This window comes from Zootoca vivipara, chromosome 13 (assembly GCF_963506605.1).
Source record: "Zootoca vivipara chromosome 13, rZooViv1.1, whole genome shotgun sequence".
In the NCBI taxonomy this organism is placed as follows: domain Eukaryota; kingdom Metazoa; phylum Chordata; class Lepidosauria; order Squamata; family Lacertidae; genus Zootoca; species Zootoca vivipara.
In genome coordinates this window covers 53,954,112-53,976,980 of record NC_083288.1, presented here as the reverse complement: position 1 = coordinate 53,976,980, position 22,869 = coordinate 53,954,112, and the positions used below count along the sequence as shown (strand labels likewise).

At 50.0% G+C, this 22,869-nt stretch overlaps 1 protein-coding gene across 1 annotated transcript in view; it reads left to right on the top strand.

Moving 5' to 3' along the window:
• The window catches only part of LOC132591148 (zinc finger protein 260-like), a 29,060-nt gene extending 6,462 nt beyond the window's left edge, over window positions 1-22,598 (top strand). Inside the window, exons 4-6 of the mRNA XM_060281406.1 lie at window positions 1,402-1,406; window positions 14,470-15,251; window positions 21,067-22,598. Of these exons, the coding sequence (XP_060137389.1) occupies window positions 1,402-1,406; window positions 14,470-15,162 (698 nt within the window). The 3' untranslated portion in view covers window positions 15,163-15,251; window positions 21,067-22,598. The remainder of the gene's footprint in view (window positions 1-1,401; window positions 1,407-14,469; window positions 15,252-21,066) is intronic.
• The last annotated feature ends 271 nt before the right edge of the window (window positions 22,599-22,869 follow it).

Below are 22,869 nucleotides of genomic sequence, written 5' to 3'. Positions count from 1 at the left end.
GCATCTTGCGAACCCCTCTGGCATAGCTCGCGGACCCCTGGGGGTCCGCGGACCACCTGTTGGGAACCACTGGCATAAGTTTTTCAGCTCCTCTAGGCAGCTTCCAAATGCAAGGATTATCAGATTCAAGGCACCTGTATTCACGTGTGTGAATGTGGGCTCAGGCAGACACAAATGTGAATAGTTCCTGTCGTTTCCTAAAATGAAAATCAATTAAATGAATATAATAATAATAATAATAATAATAATAATAATAATAATAATAATAATTCCTGCCTCCTTAGCCTCCAGGCCACTATTTCCCTGCCAAATTTTTGCCTCGCTTCTCCATCTTGGCCTGAATTCAAGTCCCCTCAGATCCCTCAATCCCCTCAGCTTCTCCTCCTGGGCTGCCATTATTATTATTATTATTACTGTTATTTTTATTATTAATTGAATTTATAGGCCTCCCTCTAACTCTCAGGCCGGCTCTGCTCTACTTGACCAGTATCTCTGGGCTGAACCAATTATTTCCATTTTCTCCCCTTTGGGACAACCAAGTCTTTCCAAACCAGACAGAAAGGCTTCTTCTTCTCCCCCTCCCCCTCCAGCATTTGGGATGAATTTCCCCCTCTTCCCTGAGGGGATTTATTTTATTTATTTTTCCCCTTCTCTGGCCTCAGCTGCATCTCCTGCACTTGAGGGACATTTCTTTTTGTGCCTCTTTTCTCGCCCTCTGAATCTCACTTTCTGCATCTTCCGCCGAAATTTTAGCTCACAATAATTGTCCTTTTATTGCCAGCGGAGCCTCTTTTTCCTTGTCCCCCTTTTCCCCGCCAACTGAATCTGTTTTCTTCAAAGCCTGAGCTTCTCTGCCAGGGTGGCTATCTAAAGAACTTTTAACTGAGTTAAGATTTAAAAGGGATATGTACAAAAAAAATGGAAAAAGGGGGAAATCACCAGAGAGGAATTCAAACATATAGCCAGCACATGTAGAGACAAAGTCAGAAAAGCTAAAGCACAGAATGAACTCAGGCTCGTCAGAGAGGTTAAAAGCAACAAAAAGGGCTTTTATGGGTATGTCCGTAGCAAAAGGAAGAACAAGGAAACAGTGGGGTCACTTAGAGGAGAAGATGGTGAAATGCAAACAGGGGACAGAGAAAGGGCAGAACTCCTCGATGCCTTCTTTGCCTCAGTCTTCTCCAAAAAAGAAAACTGCCCGACCTGAAGAATATGGAGCAGATGATTCAGCAGGGGAAACACAGCCCAGAATAAGTAAGGAGGTAGTACAAGAATACTTGGCTAGTTTAGATGTATTCAAGTCTCCAGGGCCAGATGAACTACATCCAAGAGTATTAAAATAACTGGCAGAGGTGATTTCAGAACCACTGGCAGTAATCTTTGAGAATTCCTGGAGAACAGGCGAAGTTCCAGCAGACTGGAGGAGGGCAAATGTTGTCCCTATTTTCAAAAAGGGGGAAAGAGAGGACCCAAACAATTACCACCCAGTCAGCCTGACATCAATACCAGGAAAGATTCTAGAGCAGATCATTAAGCAAACGGTTTGTGAGCACCTAGAAAGAAACGCTGTGATCACTAAAAGTCAGCATGGGTTTCTGAAAAATAAGTCATGTCAGACTAATCTGATCTCATTTTTTGACAGAATTACAAGCCTGGTAGATGAAGGGAATGCTGTGGATGTAGCCTATCTTGATTTCAGCAAGGCCTTTGACAAGGTGCCCCATGATATTCTTGTAAAGGAGCTGGTAAAATGCGGTCTAGACAATGCTACCATTCAGCGGATTTGTAACTGGCTGACTGACCGAACCCAAAGGGTGCTCATCCATGGCTCCTCCTCATCCTGGAGAGAAGTGACTAGTGGGGTGCCACAGGGTTCTGTCTTGGGCCCAGTCTTCTTCAACATCTTTATCAATGACTTGGATGATGGGCTTGAGGGCATCCTGAGCAAGTTGGCAGATGACACCAAATGGGGAGGGGTGGCCAATACCCTAGGGGACAGGATCACACTTCAAAATGACCTTCACAGATTAGACAACTGGGCCAAAGCAAACAAGATGAATTTTAACAAGGAGAAATGTAAAGTACTACACTTGGGCAAAAAAAATGAAAGGCACAAATACGGGATGGGAGACACCTGGCTTGAGAGCAGTACATGTGAAAAGGATCTAGGAGTCTTGGTAGACCACAAACTTGACATGAGTCAACAGTGTGATGCAGCGATGGTTGCAATATCACCAAGTAAATGATGTGTTTATAAATGATAAGAGAATAGGTTTTGAAGACAAAAGGTCAAAATTTCAAATAGAATTGTTAGAAGGCAGAACAAAATTGTTGTCAAAAATGTATGATTTGTTGTTAGAATGGTATACGAAAGATGAACTGACAAAAGATGTGATGATAAAATGGGCAATAGATTTTGGGCATAATATTGAATATGATGCGTGGTTGAAATTGTGGAATCAAACATTGAAATTTACTGCATGTACTGCCCTGAAAGAGAATGTTTTGAAGATGATGTACAGATGGTATTTAACACCAGTTAAATTAGCCAAGATGTATAGGATGAGTAGTAAAACATGCTGGAAATGTAAAGAGAAGGATGGTGAATTTTATCATATGTGGTGGACATGCGAAAAAATTAAAAGATTTTGGGAAATGATATATAATGAACTGAAAAAAGATTTTTAAATATACTTTTCCCCAAAAACCAGAGGCTTATTTATTGGGTCATATAGGACAAGAGATTGTAAAAGAAGATCAAGTATTATTTATGTATGCGACAACCGCGGCAAGGACTTTGTTAGCCCCAAAATGGAAAACTCAGGAATTACCGACGATCGATGAGTGGCAGACAAAAATGATAGACTATGCGGAATTAGCAAGACTGACTAGCAGGATCCGAAACCAGGGAGAGGCAAGGTTCCAAAAAGACTGGAGTAAATTTGTGGACTATATGGAGAGGAACTGTAGAAGTTTAAAGACACTTGCAGGACTGAAATAAATCCTACGAAATGACTTTAAGTAGAAGGAGCAAAGGAACTGCGAGACAAGAGTTGATAAGAAAACCAGATGAGGGGAGGGAGGGAGGGAAGTCAAAGCTCGGCAGAGCACTGGGAATTTGAGATAGGTGAAAAGATGTTAAAAAGAGAAAAATTGTGTGTGTGGTGTTTGTTGTGGAATGTTTTGTTTTGTTTAATGTGTTTAATGTGTTTATTTGAAAAATCTAATAAATTGCTTTTAAAAAAGTGTGATGCAGCAGCTAAAAAAGCCAGTGCAATTCTGGGCTGCATCAATAGGAGTATAGCATCTAGATCTAGGGAAGTAATAGTACCACTGCATTCTGCTCTGGTCAGACCTCACCTGGAGTACTGTGTCCACTTCTGGACACCACAGTTTAAGAAGGATACTGACAAGCTGGAACGTGTCCAGAGGAGGGCAACCAAAATGGTCAAAGGCCTGGAAACGATGCCTTATGAGGAATGGCTTAGGGAGCTGGGTATGTTTAGCCTAGAGAAGAGAAGGTTAAGGGATGATATGATAGTCATGTTCAAATATATCAAAGGATGTCATATAGAGGAGGGAGAAAGATTGTTTTCTGCTGCTCCAGAGAAGCGGACACGGAGCAATGGATTCAAGCTACAAGAAAGAAGATTCCACCTCAACATTAGGAAGAACTTCCTGACAGTAAGAGCTGTTTGGCAGTGGAATTTGCTACCAAGGAGTGTGGTGGAGTCTCCTTCTTTGGAGGTCTTTAAACAGAGGCTTGACAGCCATATGTCAAGAATGCTTTGATGATGTTTCCTGCTGGGCAGGGGGTTGGACTGGATGGCCCTTGTGGTCTCTTCCAACTCTATGATTGTATGATTCTATGATTCTAACTCACAGCGGGGGAAATCCTGGAATTATAGAATAGAGCGGTACCTTGGTTTATAATCCGTTTCAGAGGTCCATTCGTATACGAAAACAAGTTGTAACCCAAGCCGTGCTTTCGCCAATGGGGCCTCCAAAAAAAATTGTTCATAATCCCAAAAAAAGGGCTGTAATCCAAAAAAAGGTTTCAAACCAGGACACGCACTTCCGGGTTTGACATGTTTGTAATCCAAAACGTATGCAAACCAGACTGTTCACAAACCAAGGTATCACTGTAGTAGCTTTGGAGGAATATTGAGGGTCATCTAGTCTAACCAACTGCAATGCATCTTCTTGATGTTTAGTCAGAATCTCCTTTTTTGTTATGTTCTTGTGGGGTTACATGGTTCTTCACCTCCTTTTCAGTCGTGAGTGTTATGTCGTGAGTGTGATTTCAGCTCTTCGTGAAGTCAGCTCAGAATAGTGATTCAGCATACTAGCAAGGAACTGCTAGGAGTCAAGTATAACAGGAACAGTCTTCTTTATTGCAGTAGGAATCTTGACTGAACTGGAGGGAAAGGGTGAGCTCCTTTTATACTCTCAGGAGCAGGGGTTGGGGAAAGGATACATTTAGATTTTGGCGGGAACCTATCAGAGTGAGGATCCAAATTGTGCTAACAAGTTAACCAATAGCAACTGTCACCGCACCCATTTGCATCGCCCAGGAGCGGGAAAGGTAGTTACAGGACTAGCAGAGAAACTCATGTACACAAATTAAACCAATACATAACACCCCTTCCCTCCTAGTGCGCAAAGCACTCAAAGTCCCTCAAGTAATTAGGTGGCCGCCGTTTCCGCTGGGGCCTCCTAGGAACAGGAGTGGCTGGAGTCTGCTGCACCGGAACTTGGGGTGACGGTGGTGTTGCAGGCAGGATGGGCGGTGGAGACACGTCCCTGGCTGGGGGCAGCATCTCTGAGGAAGCGGGGATGCTGTTACCTTCTGGTGGAGGCATTTCCAAATCGCTGGAACTGGCCTGGGTAGGAGGCTGCAGGGATTCGGTGTCAGGCAGTGTTTCCTCTAGGTCGGCCAAGTTCCCATCACTTTGGGTACTGTTGGGGGCACGCCGACGCAGCTGGTCTATATGGCGTCGCATCACTCGACCGTCGTCCAGCGTAACGAAATACGAGACTGGACCACTGGCACGGGTGACAACACCTGGCACCCATGCCGGACCTTTGGCATAGTTTCGCACCCAGACTAGCTCTTCTGGGGTGAGGTAGCGTGTGGTGTCCCTTTCGGGCTCTGGCTGAGCTCGAGCAGGACGGGACGGGTTTTTGTCCGGGTGTACAAAGTCCATGATGGTGACCAACCGACGGCCCATCAATAGTTCAGTGGGTGACTTGCCCGTGACAGTGCAGGGCGTGGCATGCTGCAAAAATAGCATCCGGGCAATTCGGGCTGCCCAGTCCCCCTGCAGCAGGCGAGCGATAGCCTCTTTTGCCGTCCGTACCATCCGCTCTGCCTGTCCATTAGACGATGGGTGGAACGGGGCCGACGTTGCCCCCCTAATGAAGTTGTCTGCCAGGAATGCCTTAAACTCCTGAGACACAAAGGCCATTCCATTATCCGACACGATAGTCTCTGGCAGACCATGGGTTGCGAACAGCTGCCTCAACACCCGAATGACCGCAGCGGAGGTCATGCTGGGAACTAACTACTGCCACTTCCAACCACTTTGAGTAGGCATCCACTACTACCAGGAATACTTTCCCTTGGTGGGGTCCTGCAAAGTCAATGTGCAGACGGCTCCAGGGAGTCCGTGCCTGCTCCCACCAGTGGACTGGTGCCCTTGGTACATCAGGTCTCACCTCCTGACATGAGGTGCATGTTCGTACCCATTTCTCAATGTCCTGGTCCATTCCAGGCCACCACACATAGCACCTAGCCAAGGATTTCATTCGGACCATACCTGGGTGCCCCATGTGGAGCGTGCCCAGCACCCTGTTCCTGAGGGGTTCTGGAATAATCACTCTGTCCCCCCACAGCAGACACCCCCAGTGCAGGGAGAGCTCATGCTGCCTGGTTTTGAATGCCCTGAAACACTCTGGCTGGGGACCCTCTGGCCACCCCCTCCCCACCCAAGCAAGGACACGGGCAAGGACGGGGTCTCTCATTGTTCGGGTGGCAATTTCGGGGGCCTTGACCAGAGGGCCCGGCAGCGCCTCTAGCATCATGACACACTCAGCAGGTGCAGGGTCCCTGTCGGAAATATGGGGCAAGGGCAAACGGCTTAGGGCATCCGCATGGCATAGATGTGTACCCTTTACATGACACAACTCATACTGATACCCATTTAAAAATATAGACCAACGTAGCATGCGAGGAGAGAGCATCCGAGGGGTCTGTTTGTGAGGGACGAACAACCCTAGCAGGGGCTTGTGATCAGTCTGAATGGTAAAAGGCCGACCGTAGACATAATCATGGAATTTTTTAACACCTGCCACAATGGCCAGAGCCTCCTTGTCTATTTGAGCATAGTTGCGCTCTGTATCGGACAGAGTCCGTGAGTAAAACGAAATTGGCCTCTCACTCCCGTCAGGGCCCCTGTGACTAAGGACGGCCCCCAGACCATACTGTGATGCGTCACATGCCAACACCAGTGGCTTGGACTCGTCAAAATGGGTGAGAACACTCCGGTTCGAAAGCATACCCCTAAGCGCATCAAAAGCCCTCTGATGGACCTGGGTCCAACACCAACTACTTTTTTTTTTCTAACAATCTGTGGAGGGGCTCTGCAATGGTCGCCTTATGAGGGAGAAAGGCGTGGTAAAAGTTGAGAAGGCCTAAGAAGGCCTGAAGTTCTGTTTTGTTCCCTGGCCGAGGGGCCTCCGCAATGGCCTTTGTTTTGGCCGCTGTGGGGTGGATTCCAGCTGCATCAATCTCGTACCCTAAAAAATCGACTTTGGGCACCCTGAAAACGCACTTCTCCTTTTTAAGCTTAAGCCCCGCATCCTGCAATCTGATTAAAACAGCACGGACACGCTCAAGCAGGTCCTGAGCATTTTTCCCAGCGATAAGAACATCATCAAAATAGGGCAAGACCCCCGGAAGCCCTCGTAAGAGGCGCTCCATAAGCCCCTGAAAGATTCCCGGTGCCACACTGACCCCAAACTGGAGCCTTTTTACGCTAAATGCACCCTTGTGGGTGACAATGGTCTGAGCCTCAGCAGAGTGCTCCGACACTGGCAGTTGTTGGTATGCCTGAGCCAAGTCAAGCTTTGCAAATACCGTGCCCCCAGATAACGTGGCCAACAACTGAGAAACTACTGGAATGGGGTATGAATTGCCCCGTAACGCTTTGTTAATTGTACACTTGTAATCTGCGCATATGCGCACTTCCCCATTTGCCTTCAAGGGCGTGACAATTGGGGTCTCCCATCTGGCGGATTCAACAGGTTCTAATACCCCTTGGGCTACAAGTTTATCTAATTCAGCATCAATTTTTGGCTTAAGGGCGAAAGGAACTCGCCTGGGCTTAAGCCAGATGGGAGCAATACTTGGATCAAGGGCAAAATCAATAGGGGCCCCCTTGTAACACCCCAGGGATCCATCAAAAAGCATTGCAAACTCCTGGTACAATACATCAAATTTTTCATTAGTCACTGTAACAGAATTAAGCCCCGAAATCCCCAGTCCCAATGCTGGAAACCAGTCCGTGCCCAACAGACTGGGACGGTTACCCTTAGCAATCACAAGCTTCAGTACGGCTGTCCTGGCTCTGAACTGTACCTTGACGGAGCACATTCCCAAAATTGAAATGCGGCCTGCCGTGTATGACTGCAGTGTGGCTGGAAAAGTCTCCAATGAGGGAAACTTACCCCCCGGAAAGAAGGAGCGGGCAGTTCGGTCGGAGACCATGGAAAATCCTGACCCAGAGTCCACTTCCATGTCGCAGGGATGCCCTTCAATCTGGACCCGGATGGTTGTCTTCTCCTGTGCAGGGAAGGGTACGGTCTTCCCATTTATTACAGTGAGGTAGTTGCAGTCATCAACGAGGTGAGTGCTGGATGCAGATCTGTGGTGCGAAGATCTCGGGGACACTGCAGAATCAGAGGTGGCAGAACGACAGACCCTTGCAAGGTGGCCCAACCGGCCACATGCCCGGCACGTGACGTCACGGAAACGGCAATTTTTCCTGTCGTGGTTTCCCCCACAGCCGGCACAAGCGGGGCGATGGTTTTTGGATGCAGTGGTACTCTGGCGGACCAACTCAACCCCTCGCACGGGGCTCTGGTCTGGACTGGCTACAGGGTCTCCCGTGAAATGGGTGGTGTTCAACGGTGCTTTCGCTGGCCTGAGTACGTCGGCGGACTCTTCCTTCTCTGTGGCTTCCGTGGCAATGGCTTCCTGCAGAGCGGAGGCAAGGGTGACCTCTTCTTTCGCGATGATGCGGCGGCGGGCCTTGCTGCTACTGAGGCCACAGACAAAACGGTCTCTCAGGCTTTCCTCGAGGTTGGAGAACCCACAATGCTGTGCAAGCTTCCGGAGCTCAGCTAGAAACGTTGCCGCAGGCTCCCCTGCTTGCTGCTGCCGTTTGTAGAAATCAACCCGCCTGGACATCTTGGTTGCTGTCGGAGCCAAATGACTAGTCAGTTTGTCTATGATGTCTCTCAAAGAGGCATCCTGTAGTTTAACTGGCGCCAGCAGTGCCTTTGCTAGCTCGAAGGTCTCTGGGCCACAACAACTGAGAAACTCTTGGCGGCGTCTGTAATACCCCTTGCTGTTGCATAGAACTCGAACCGCTCTGCATAATCCTCCCATTTGTGTGGAGAGCTGAGCTGGAAGGGTTCCAACACTCTGTCGGCCTCCATTCCGCGGCTGGTCAGGTTGACTGATGCTGGTCGGTGAGGGCTTGAGCGTGAACAGCAGTTTTCGTTACTCAACCCTCGAACTCGGAACCTGGGCCAAGGGAATGTCTCCTTGCAGCCTCAGAATTCCGATCCCACCTTCGTCGCCAGTTGTTATGTCGTGAGTGTGATTTCAGCTCTTCATGAAGTCAGCTCAGAATAGTGATTCAGCATACTAGCAAGGAACTGCTAGGAGTCAAGTATAACAGGAACAGTCTTCTTTATTGCAGTAGGAATCTTGACTGAACTGGAGGGAAAGGGTGAGCTCCTTTTATACTCTCAGGAGTAGGGGTTGGGAAAAGGATACATTTAGATTTTGGCGGGAACCTATCAGAGTGAGGATCCAAATTGTGCTAACAAGTTAACCAATAGCAACTGTCACCGCACCCATTTGCATCGCCCAGGAGCGGGAAAGGTAGTTACAGGACTAGCAGAGAAACTCATGTACACAAACCAATACATAACAGTGAGAATAACTGTGAGGTAGGTTAGGCTCCCCAAGGCCGCCCAGCATAGCTGCCAAGTTATCCCTTTTTTAAAGGGATTTTCCCTTATGCTGAATAGGCTTCCTCGCGAGAAAAGGGAAAACTTGGCAGCTATGCCGCCCAGTGAGCTTCATGGCCAAGTAGGGATTTGAACCCAGGTCTCCCAGGGTGTAGTCGAATATTCTAGGCAATATACTACACTGGCTCTCCCATGAGACTCTTAGAAATGGTTCATGCATGTTTGTCTGCTTAAAATTTGGGTGTCATATTCTTATGTTGTATTTAAAGCTGTATACTCCTCTAGCAAAGTAATTAATGTAATAATAGTGTCAACTTCTATATTATAATTGATTTAAGGTAATGTTAGCTGGGAGGAGGGACTGTTGATTGGCTGAGAGTTTGGAATTACAATACAGTGGAACCTCGGTTTATGAACACCTCGGTTTATGAATTTTCGGTTTATGAACACCGCGGACCCATCTGGAACGGATTAATTCATTTTCCATTACTTTCAATGGAAAAGTTCACTTCAGTTTATGAACGCTTCAGTTTATGAACAGACTTCCGGAACCAATTACACCCATGCTTCAGTTTATGAACATTTCAGTTTAAGTACTCCGCGGACCTGTCTGGAACGGATTAATCCACTTTCCATTACTTTCAATGGGAAAGTTTGCTTCAGTTTATGAACGCTTCAGTTTAAGTACTCCACGGACTGTCTGGAACGGATTAATCCACTTTCCATTACTTTCAATGGGAAAGTTTGCTTCAGTTTATGAACGCTTCAGTTTATGAACAGACTTCCGGAACCAATTGTGTTCATAAACCGAGGTACCACTGTATAACCATCTGGCCTTTGGCTAATTAAACTTTATCCTTTGAAGTGTCTTTGTGGGAGTGGAATTGTGGAGCCTTTCCTCCTGCCAGCTGCCCCTCCTGCTGCTGTTTCCAAGGGAGGGAGCAGCTCAGCTCGCCAGCCAAGAGGGTCACCCCCCCCCCCGAAAAATCCTCCCCGGCGGGGATGCGCGACGCTCGTGCTTTGGAAAGGGAGAGAAGGGTGCTCTCGGCTGGCCAAGGGTTAAGAGGAGCGGAGTTACATTCCTAGAGAGGACAGGAAAGGAAGGCGAAGCGGGCAGGTCCTCCAGCGCCAAAGCCCCTCCCTCCTCAGCGCCTGCCTTCCTTCCTCGAGAGAGAGACGAAGGGATCTGGCCGCTCTCTGCTCCGCCTCTTCGGGGATCTGGTGAGCCTCCTCTCGCTTCCCCAGAGGGTGCATTGGGGAGAAGGGGGTCCGCCCCAGGGCTGCCTGCAGGGGAGGGTGCATAGGGGGTCTTCCAAAGCATGGGACACCCAAGTGAGGGAGCAGAGGGTCCAGGCCCCTTCTTTTCTGCAAACCAGAGCGGGAGGCGAGTTCGCTGCAGGTAGGAAACTCTATTCCTTATTGTGCCAGCTCCGTGGGGCCCTGGGGCACCCACAAAATTCCGCATGAAGGAGCCAGGCAAGGTGAGGTTGTTGTTGTTTAGTCCTTTAGTCGTGTCTGACTCTTCGTGACCCCATGGACCAGAGCACGCCAGGCACTCCTGTCTTCCACTGCCTCCCGCAGTTTGGTCAAACTCATGTTCGTAGCGGGTAAAGGACCCCTGGATGGTTAAGTCCAGTTGAATTCAACTTGGAGGTGCGGCTCTCTCTCATCGCTGATTTCAGCCTGAGGGAGCCGGCGTTTGTCCACAGACAGGATTCAGGGTCAGGTGGCCAGCAGGACTAAACCGCTTCTGGAGCAACAGGACACCGTGATGAGTGCCAGAGCGCACGGAATGCCGTTTATCTTCCTGCTGCAGTGGTACCTATTTATCTACTCGCTTTCAACCCTGCTAGGTTGCCAGGAGATGGGACAGCACCGGGAGCTCAGCCTGTCACGCAGCTTTGAACCTCCGACCTTACAAGCAGCAACCTTAAGAGGCTCTGTGGTTTAGACTACAGCGCCACCCCATCCACGACAGCTCAACACAACCCCAAATCAGAGAGCATTCAGCAAATGAGACTTTCATAGAATCATCAAATTGTAGAGTGGGACCCTGGCAGTCATCTAATAGTCCAACTCCCTGCTTTACAAGAATCCCAACTAAAGCATCCATAACACTTTTAAAATCTTCATGGAAGGAGAGTCCACCAGCCTTTGCAGGGAGGCTGTTCCGTTCTTGAACACCCCTTGCCCTCAGATACTTAGAAGCTCCTTGAATCCACTGAGTCAATTCGCCTCCTCTTAGGTTCCTCTTTTCCCATCTCCCTCAACCGTTCCTCACAAGGCTTGGCTTCCAGACCCTTGATCATCTTGGCTACGCTCCTCTGCACATGTTCCAGCTTGTCAACATCCTTCCTAAATTGTCGTCCATATATGGCTAAAGTATTCCATGCATAGCTGCCAAGTTTTCCCTTTTCTCGCGAGGAAGCCTATTCAGCATAAGGGAAAATCCCTTTAAAAAAGGGATAACTTGGCAGCTATGATTCCATGTGTGGTCTGACCAAGCAGTATAGAACGCTGCTATTACTTCCCTTGATCTGGACACTAGACTGGCTTCCCACTTACATTTGTCTCTTGCAGGTGATAAAAGGTTGCTGGCAAGACCTCCTCATCCATCTTTTCTTGGTGGCGGAGGGGAAGCAGCAGCTGTAGAAGCAGATCAGGTAGGGGAAAGCAGCCTTGTGGGGAAAGAGGCAGAGGGGTGGGGCAGCCAGGGGTCCTCTGAAGTCCAAGGAATCTCTCGCCTCTTCCTCTTGGCTTCTGTCAAAACTGCCCTTAACAAAGACTGACAGTATTATTGAAGGTTTATGTGCTGAGAAGAAGGAACTTATTCACCTTAATTATTCTTCTGAATGTCGTTAACATTATTTAATGTTGCTGTTTTATTTGTCTACTTATTGTGAAATACTAAAAATATGCTTCTCACTAGTTTACAAACCATAAAAAGAATGTAACCAGGATTCACCTAACCAGCCCCATCTGTTGCACAACTGGACTTTCCACCTTCTGCCCCCCCCCCATGTGCCCCTTGAAGTTGTGTTTAGGACATTGAGTGTGTCCTCCACCTACACAGAACACTGCACAGAACAAAACACAAAATAAAATAATTCCATTAAGACGATAAAAGAAGCATCCATACTTAGAATGTATGGAAAACAAAACAATCCCGTTAAGATAGCACAGCACTTAACAGGAAACAGCAAAACAATTTGTGGTAATATAATCATTATACTGGCTAAGAGGAGGACCTTTCTGTCTCTTTTAAAGAGTTCACTGTCCTTTGAAGACGTTGCTGTTACTTTCCTGGGTGAGGAGTAGGTGTTGCTGGATCCTGACTGGAAAGCTCTGCATACAAGCTCTGCATACAAAAGTCATAAAGGAGAATTGTGGGACCATGGCTGCTCTTGGTAAGGCTCCCTGTTGGATCTTAATATCTTTTTTGAAATTCCGTACTAATTTTTCTATGTGAGGAACATCCCTGATTTTGATGGTGCTGAACAGCGCCACCTACAGCATCTGGGATTCTCACACCCCAACAGCTCACCTTGAACGGATGATTATCCAGCTGTATTGCAAGACAATACCCAGCTATTCCTTATTCTGCTAGGTGGTGTTTTCTCAGACACCTCAAGTTCGTTCATTTTCCTTTGCATGCAAAAACTCCAATTCTCAGTAGTTTTCAAGAAAATTTTTCCTCTGGTCCAGTACAATGAGTGTTCCTTATTAGGATAATAATCTATAATTCTTTATTTATTGTATGTTCATTAATTTGTACCCAATCCCATCTCCTGTTGGTCATGATGTCCCACCTTAATTTAGGAAGAAACTTCCTAAATTACTTCCAATTACTCTCCTTCCATTTCCCCCCCAGATGAGTTGCCAGTTGCTTGGTGGCTTTCCCTCCTGAGTTTACTTCAGCTTGAACGAAAGATCCCTTTTCTTCCAGCTCTCTCTCTGCCATCACAGAATGTTTCTGACTGTTTCTGTCCATGGCGCCTCCATTCCTCTGCTCCAGAATAATAGTTAATATAGAGGGCTTTGTGTTTTTCTTTTCTTTTTCTTCTTCTTCATCTTCTATTTATCCAACTTACTTTCCTTTCCTATTTATCCTCTCCGTTATATTTTTATTTAGTTTGACTTCATTGTATTCTATGCTGAAATCCCCTGAAATCAGAGCATTTGAGGTTCACCCCAATTCATTCCCCTATCTTAAAAGGCAGAGTGTGATAATGATAATAATAATAACAATAGTAATAATTTATTATTTATACCCCACCCATCTGGCTGAGTCTCCCCAGCCACTCTGGGCGGCTCCCAATTGAATATTAAAATACAGCATTAAATATTAAAAAATTTCCCTAAACATGGCTGCCTTCAGATGTCTTTTAAAATTAGGATAACTGCTTATTTCCTTGACATCTGATGGAAGGGCATTCCACAGGGTGGGTGCTGCTACCGAGAAGGCCCTCTGTCTGGTTCCCTGTAACCTCACTTCTCGCAATGAGGGAACCGCCAGAAGGCCCTCAGAGCTGGACCTCAGTGTCTGGGCTGAACGGTGGGGGTGGAGACGCTCCTTCGGGTAAACAGGACCAAGGCCATTTAGGGCTTTAAAGGTCAACACCAACACTTTGAATTGTGCTCGGAAACGTACTGGGAGCCAGTGTAGATCTCTCAGGACCGGTGTTATGTGGTCCCGGCGGCCGCTCCCAGTCACCAGTCTAGCTGCCGCATTCTGGATTAGTTGCAGTTTCCGGGTCACCTTCAAAGGTAGCCCCATGTAGAGCACAGTGAACCCTGAAGCAAGACCTCTCATCTATCTCCCTTCAGTTCTTCCTCTCTCACAAGCATTAATGACCATTGTTCAATAATTTGGCGGGGGGGGGGCTCCATTTCTTGATGAGGCTGTAATCCAGGCATCCCCAAACTTCGGCCCTCCAGATGTTTTGGACTACAATTTCCATCATCCCTGACCACTGGTCCTGTTAGCTAGGGATCATGGGACTTGTAGGCGAAAACATCTGGAGGGCCGCAGTTTGGGGATGCCTGCTCTAATCCATTTCTCTTTTCTCTGCAGGTGGTGATGAATTGGAAATGAAGAACAAGGGGGGCCATGATGAAATTCACTCAGGGGAGAAACCATATAAAAATTTGGAGTCTGCCAGTCATAGCTCCCATTCAACTTCCCATCAGAAGAATCCCATTGAGAAGAAACCTTACCAGTGCTTGGAATGTGGAAAGAGCTTTGGTTGGAGGGCTCATCTCACTGTCCATGAAAGAATTCATACAGGAGAGAAACCATATCAGTGCTTGGAATGTGGAAAGAGCTTCAATCAGCAGGCCAATCTCACTACCCATCAAAGAATTCATACAGGGGAGAAACCTTATCAGTGTTTGGAATGTGGAAAGAGCTTCAAGGAAAGGGCCAAGCTCACTTCCCATCAAATAATTCATACAGGGGATAATCCTTATCATTGCTTGGAATGTGGAAAGAGCTTCAACTGGAAATATAACCTCATTTCCCATCAAAGAACCCATACAGGGGAGAAACCATTTCAGTGTGAGGAATGTGGAATGAGATTCAGTCACAAGGGAAGTCTCACTTCCCATGAAAGAACTCATACCTGGGAGAGTCCACATAAATGCTTGGAATGTGGAAGGAGTTTTAGTCAGGACTCCCATCTCATTTCCCATCAAATAATTCATACGATGGAGAGACCATATAAATGCTTGGAATGCGGAGAGAGTTTTAGTCAGGAGTCCTTTCTCACTTCCCATCAAAGAACTCACAGCGGGGAGAATCACAGTCTCCCAGAATCATTGAATTGTTGCATTGGATTGGATGGTGAGAGTCATCTGCTCCAACCCCCTGCAGTGCAGGATTTTCAACAAAAGCATTCATGACAGATGGCCATCCAACCTTTGCTTTAAAACCTTCCAGTTCAGGAGTGTCCCACATCACCTGAACTACTTTCTTCCACAGTCAAACAGTTCTTACTTGTGAGGGACAGGGGATATCGCGAAGTCCCTCCCCTCCTGAGTTCAAGCCCGTCCCCGAGCAAAGGGGAAAGCAGGGAGAGTTCCGATTCCAGTGGGGAAGCAGGAAGTCGTGTCCGAGGCTCAGGCAAGGTAGTGGAGCCAGGGTCCCAGGTGGGACAGGAAGGGGCAAGCAAGGGGGGAAGACCCATCCCCCCAACTCCAGAATTACGCAGGAAGAGGAGGGGCAAGAGGATGGGTCTGCCAAAGCTTTTGTGTTGGAGAAAGACGCGCCAAAAGCCATTAGGAGGTTCTGAAACCGACTGACCACATCACTCCGTGTAAATAGCAATGACTTGAGCACTGTAAATACGCAGCACCAATAAAAGAATAAAATGCAGAGCTGCGTGGCGTCGTTACTCTGAAGTAGTCCACTCCGGCCACCGTGACAGCAACCTCCTAATCATTTTTGGGCTACGTTGGAGTTGCCGGGATGAGCGTGTCAGAGGCGGAGAAGTGGCGGCAGATCGCTGAGCAAGCCCAGCTAGAACTGCAGCAGCTGTCGCTGCAGGCGCAGGGAGAATTGAAGGCAGCTAAAGAGGAGACTAAGAAGGTCCAGGACGACCGGCTACAACTTGCGGAACAGGTGAGAGAGCTTCAGGAAAAAGAGCAGCAATTAAGGGCGGTGGCGGTAGACCTCCAAAACAAGCTGGATGCAGAGAAAAACAAGGCGGGAGGGGCACCCCAAGTCCAAGTGCTGCCAGGAAGGAGAGCTGGGACCCTAGTTAGCAAGTTCAATGGAGACCCGAAGGAATTTCAGGGCTTTGAGACTGAGATTGTGTATGCTCTTGAGCTGCACCACGATGAGTTCCCTGATGATGAGCACAGAGTAGCGTTTATTGTGGAGCACCTTACCGGGGCAGCCAGGGAGTGGCTAAGACCGTTAATTGCAACAAGGAATCCTTGCATGAAGAATGTCAAACTATTTCTAGAAGGTTTGAAAACGATGTATTCGTCCGATAGTCATATGGACCAGACTAAGGAGGAACTTCATAATTTACGCCAAGGAAATATGACAGTTCGCGCGTATTGGGCGAAATTCACCATGCTGGTGCACAGATTGGGGTGGGAACTGGGGTCCCCCCCAATGCAAGCGGCGTTCTACTTGGGGTTGCATGAGGAGGTGAAGGATGAGCTCTCGAGAGGTCCAAAGCCCAGTAATATGGATCAGCTGAGCAAAGCGGCTCTGGCGGTGGGGGTGAGACAGGAATCCCGGTGGAGCGACAAGCAAGCAACGCGCGCAAAGCGGGCTTGGTTCCCACGGTCGCAGGAGAAGCCACTCCCCCAACAGCCCTTTCAAGCCACGCCTGGGGCCAGTCAGGACCAGGAACCCATGCAGATTGATAGCGCGCGCGCGCGGGCTTTTCAAACCCCAGCGGCGCCAAGACGCAAGGAGGGAAGGGGTGGGAATTGCTTTCTCTGCAACTCCCCCCAGCATCTCGTCAGAGACTGCCCACATCGCAGGGAGTGGCAAGGAAAGGCGGGAACGGTTGTGCCCTCCCCCACTGAAGCAGCACCACAGCAGGGAAACGGGAAAGCCTGGCTGCAGGAGACAAGGGGCGGCAGCCAGGCACAGTCAGCAGACAACAGCCCCAGCCCACCCACCCGCACAGAGAGGAGCAGAGCCAGCCCACCCCTCCCAGAGCAGGAGTGGTTCTAGAAGTGACGCTCACGCTTCCAAATGGCTATCCCCTGACAGTCCTCGCCCTAATTGACAGTGGGGCGTCAGCGAACTTCTTCTCGAGAAACTTTGCAGAAGAGCACCAGATCCAGCTTCTGCAGCTGGATTTTCCTCTGCACGTGGCAACCATTGACGGCAGAGAGCTGCTGGGAGGGGCCATCACTCATCAAACCCCCCCCATGAGAATGACGGTGGGGAGGCACTCAGAGACACTGGCATTCAACGTCACCACCATCTCAGACCCCCCCATCGTCTTGGGCATGAGCTGGCTGGCGCGCCACGACCCCTCCATCAGTTGGCACCAGAGATGCATCACTTTTGGATCGGACTTTTGCCTGGAACATTGCATGCAGCACCAACCAGGGGAGGGGCCTCCGATAGCCACGGTGGCCACCATGCACGTCAAAGGGGGTGAGGCGATACCCAAGCCGTACTGGGACCTGCAGGAGGTCTTCAGCGAAGCGGAGTCCGACCACCTACCCCCGCACAGGCCTTTTGACTGCCAGATCAACCTGGTGCCAGGGGCAACTATACCCCCAGCCAAGCTGTACGCCATGTCAGACCAGGAACTGGAGGATCTGCGCGCTTTCATCGACAAGAACCTCAAGCGGGGGTTCATCAGAGAAAGCAAGGCAGCAGGGGGCAGCCCAGTCTTCTGGGTGGACAAGAAAGACACGCAACAGCGCCGTCTTGTGGTGGATTTTAGACGGCTGAATTCGGTGACAGAGCCAGTGGCTTTCCCCATGCCCAGAGTGGATGATCTCCTGACAGCGGCACGCAGGGGTAAGATTTTCACCAAGCTAGACCTGAGGGGGGCGTACAACTTAATCAGGATCCGGGAAGGCGATGAATGGAAAACCACGATGTTCACGCCTCTGGGCTCTTTTGAATATCTGGTGATGCCCTTCGGTTTGCAAGGGGGCTCAGCATGCTTCCAGGCCTTCATGCACCACGTCCTGGGGTCCCTCCTCTTCAGGAAATGCTTGGTCTTTCTGGATGACATCCTTATTTATTCCAACGACCCAGTGCAGCACGTGAAGGACGTCAGGGAGGTGTTACAGCGCCTGAAGGAGAACCACCTGTATGTGAAGCTGGAGAAGTGCAAGTTTCACACCAAGGAGGTGGACTTCCTGGGCTACAAGCTGTCAGACAAGGGGCTAGCGATGGACAAGGACAAGGTGCAGGCCATCCTGGACTGGCACAGCCCCAGGACGCGCAAAGATGCCCAACGCCTACTAGGCTTCGCCAACTTCTACAGGAAGTTCATCAAGAACTTCTCTCGAGTTACGGCTCCCATCACTGACTGCCTGAGAGGCAAGCAGAAGTTCCGGTGGACACCAGAGGCGCAAGCAGCGTTCGAAAGCCTCAAGAGGGTGTTCGCCTCAGACCAGAACCTGTTCCACGTGGTTCAGGACGCGCCCCTACGCATTGAGACAGATGCCTCTGATAAAGCTGTGGGCGCCATTTTGTTGCAACTGGACGCCAACAGAGAGTGGAGACCCTGTGCCTTCTTCTCCAGGAAGCTGACCCAGCCAGAGCGGAACTACACAGTTTTTGATCGGGAACTTCTGGCGATCCACGCGGCGTTCCAGCACTGGAGACACTTCCTGGTGGGCGCCAAGCACCCCATCCAGGTGTGCACAGACCACAAGAACCTGGAGTTCTGGAGAACTGCCAGGGTGCTCAACCAGCGGCAGATACGGTGGGCAGAGTTCTTCTCGAACTTCAACTTCTCCATACACTACATCCCGGGAGAGCAGAACGTCAGGGCGGATGCCCTCTCCCGCAAGCCAGAGTACATGGAGGAGGAGGAGCCACCAGCCCCAAGGCACATTTTCCCCCCGTCGGCATGGTCCTGCGGAGCAGCAGTGGTGAGCGAGGCAGAACTCACAGCACTGACGGCAGCGGATGAATTTGCCAACCGCATCTTCAGAGAACTGAGAGGGGGGAGGGAGCAGGCAAAAGACTTTGCAGAACGCAGAGGGCTGCTTTTCTACAAGGGTGCACTGTACCTGCCCACCACCCAGCTCAGACGTACGGTCCTCAAACAGATGCACGACAACCCAACGGCGGGGCATTTTGGAAGGGACAAGACCACTCACCTAGTCATGAGACACTTCTGGTGGCCAGGGGTGAGGGAAGATGTTCGAGACTATGTACGGGGCTGTGACACCTGCCAGCGGGCAAAGGTGGTCAGAGCAGCGCCACCAGGGTTGCTGGAGCCCTTAGCCACGCCACACAGGCCGTGGGAAGTGGTGTCCATGGACTTCATCACAGATCTGCCTTCTTCCCGGGGTAAGACCGCAGTGTTGGTGGTGGTGGACCTCATGTCCAAAATGTGCCACTTTATACCGTGTGCCAGGGCAGTCTCTGCAGAAGAGACAGCCAAACTGTTTGTTGATCACGTTTTCAGACTGCATGGATTACCTTTAAGGGTTATTTCGGATCGTGGCCGCCAATTTGTTTCCAGGTTCTGGCGGCGGCTCATGAACCTCCTGCAGGTGGAGGTCAGCTTGTCGACGGCTAGACACCCGCAGACCAACGGACAAGCGGAGAGGGTCAACGCCATTCTGCAGCAGTACCTGAGATGCTACGTCAGCCAGAGGCAAACGGACTGGGTGGATCGCCTGCCACTAGCAGAATTTGCCTACAACAATGCAGTGCACGTCTCCACAGGGGTGTCGCCCTTTAAGGCCAATTACGGGCGCGACCTCAGATCTTTCCCAGAGAGGGAGGGGGAGGAGGAGGAGGAGGGCCCACAGGCTGAGGATTGGGCAGAGGAACTGGAGACGGTGCACCAGCAGCTCAGAGAACACTTGGAGAGGGCCAAGGAAGCGTACAAAAAGGGGGCAGATCGCCACAGGCGACTAGGGGAGGTCATCAGGGTGGGGGACAAGGTGTGGTTGTCCTCGGAGGGCCTTCCCACCAGAGGGAGGTGCAAAAAGCTGGCACCCAAAAGGCTGGGCCCCTTCACGGTCACGCAACAGGTCAACCCGGTGGCATACAGGCTGGCACTGCCAGAGGACATGAGGGTGCATCCAGTGTTTCATAGATCGCTGCTGTCGCCGTACAGGGAAAGCAGCAGGCTCCGAGACAGCGAACAAACCCCCGAGGGAGGGGGGGAGAGGGAAGGCAGGGAGCAACTCAATGAGGCCACGGCCATCCTGGATTCAAGGTGGGGGGTGGGGGGACTGGAGTACCTCATGGCATGGGAGGATGCTCCACCGTCCCAGAATGAATGGGTCCCAGCCACGCAGATACAGGAGGAATTCTTGGTGGAAGAATTTCACGCCCTCTTTCCCCACAGACCCAAGCCCTGGCACATGGAAAGGGAGGGGGAGGAGGAGGAGGCACGGGAGAGCAGCTCACCATGGCGCTGGGAAGCGGAGTTTGAGGAACCAGAGGATGAGGTATGGGTGTCACCGAGATCCACCCAGTCAGAGGAAGGAGCAGATTGGCAGAACGTTTTTACCCCCACCAGCTCTGACGCCACGGACTTTTTGGGATTCCCGTCCTCCCAGGCGGAAGGGGGGGGCTCGCAGGACTGGGGGGAGGTATTCACACCAACGGGCTCGGAGAGCACTGAGTTCTTAGGCTTCCAGTCGTCACCGACACATGGGGGGGGCCTGGGGAGGGGTGAAGGAGAGCTTGGGAGGGGGGTGGATGTGAGGGACAGGGGATATCGCGAAGTCCCTCCCCTCCTGAGTTCAAGCCCGTCCCCGAGCAAAGGGGAAAGCAGGGAGAGTTCCGATTCCAGTGGGGAAGCAGGAAGTCGTGTCCGAGGCTCAGGCAAGGTAGTGGAGCCAGGGTCCCAGGTGGGACAGGAAGGGGCAAGCAAGGGGGGAAGACCCATCCCCCCAACTCCAGAATTACGCAGGAAGAGGAGGGGCAAGAGGATGGGTCTGCCAAAGCTTTTGTGTTGGAGAAAGACGCGCCAAAAGCCATTAGGAGGTTCTGAAACCGACTGACCACATCACTCCGTGTAAATAGCAATGACTTGAGCACTGTAAATACGCAGCACCAATAAAAGAATAAAATGCAGAGCTGCGTGGCGTCGTTACTCTGAAGTAGTCCACTCCGGCCACCGTGACATTACTGCTATAAAGTTCCTCCTGATGTTTAGTCAGAATCTCCTTCCTTCTATCTTAAATCCATTGTTTTGGGTCCTCCTTCCACCAGAGTCAGAGAAAACAAGTTTGCTTCATCTTCCATGGCACAGCCGTTTGCATATTGAAAGATGTGAGCATCATGACCAAGTGGGTATTTGAACCCAGGTCTGCCAAGTCGTATTCTGACCCTCTAACCACTATACCACACTAGTTCTGTCATGAGACTCTTGGAAAGTGTGCATACATGCGCGTCTGTTTAAGTTTAGGCTCAGTGTTCTGGTGCTTGTATTTAAAGGAACGGCTTAGGGAGCTGGGTATGTTTAGCCTAGAGAAGAGAAGGTTAAGGGGAGATATGATGGCCATGTTGAAATGTAATAAAAGGATGTCATATAGAGGAGGGAGAAAGGTTGTTTTTTGCTGCTCTAGAGAAGCAGACACGGAGCAATGGATTCAAACTACAAGAAAGAAGATTCCACCTAAACATTAGGAATAACTTCCTGACAGTAATAGCTCTTCAACAGTGGAATTTTTTGCCAACGAGTGTGGTGGAGCATGGGCATACCCAGCGAGGGGCAGGGGAGGCAGCTGCCCCCCCCAGAAGCAAAAATAAATAAATAATCACCGTATTTTATGGACCATAACCTGCACTTTTTCCTTCCGAAAAGTGAAGGGGGAAAGTCGCTGCGGGTTATGGAAATCGGGCTGTTTTCGCCCCCTCCGCGGCTGCAGCCAGCAACAAGAACGTGGGGAGGGCAAGAAGCAGCCTGAAATCGGGCTGTTTTCACCCCCTCTGCGGCTGTAGCCAGCGACAGGAACATGGGAAGGGGGAGGAGCAGCCTGAGCTAGGGGGCGGGGCGGACAGGAGCTCCATCCTTCCCCCCTCTTTCTTTCTAACTTATCTACACCAAGTTATCTTGAACTTTGTATTTATTTTTAATAAATCAGTTGTACTCCACGTCACACCTCATTCTTTGCTACGTTGGGGGTGCAGTGTTCAGGTAAGAGTTCTGGGGTGGCAGTGGGAATAAGGGGGTGTTTGGTGAAAGGCCCAGTAAAGACCCAGTTCACAGCTCTGCCCCTTGAAGCAGTGGGAAGGCGGTGCAGGAGGGTGTGGGCACAACATGGGGAGATCAACAACCTCCACATGGTACATTCTGAAGCGTTTTTCAAAGTGCTTCATAAAAAACAACACTTTTATACCATTCCTGTAAGAGACCAGGAGCATATGCACAGCTTTTCTTAAACTCCACTTGCTAAAATGAGCTGTTACACTTCAGGTAAAGAGATGTTCCTGTTTCTCACCTCGGTTTCTGCTCCTTCTCTCTCTTGCTCGATCCTTCCCTTAGTCCAATAATCCTTTGGGCCCAGCCCAGGTTCCTTCCCAGCCTCCTCCTTTGGCTCCCTTTTCCTCCGTCTCCTGAGGTGTTTTATTTTGGGGAATGGATCCCCTCCCTCCGCCCCCTTGCCTGGCTGGGCATCCTTCTTTCTCTCCCCACAGACTCAGCCCCCCACTTCCCCGAATCCAGCCCCTCTTCCCCTCTCTCTCAGCTCCCTGCCAAGCTCCTTCTTCTTCCCCCCAGACCAGAGCCACTTCTCCCTCAGACAAAGACAAAGCCTCTCCTCCTCCTCCTCCCTTTCTCCCATCTCAAAACTCCCTCAGAAAAGGCTCCTCGCACTTTCCCTCCAAAAGGTCGGGCTCCGCCCCCGTCTCTGACTAGGTAGCCAATCAGAGAGAGGCTCCGGACCCCTGGTGGTGTTGCTGAGGGACTGCAGCACCGGACACTG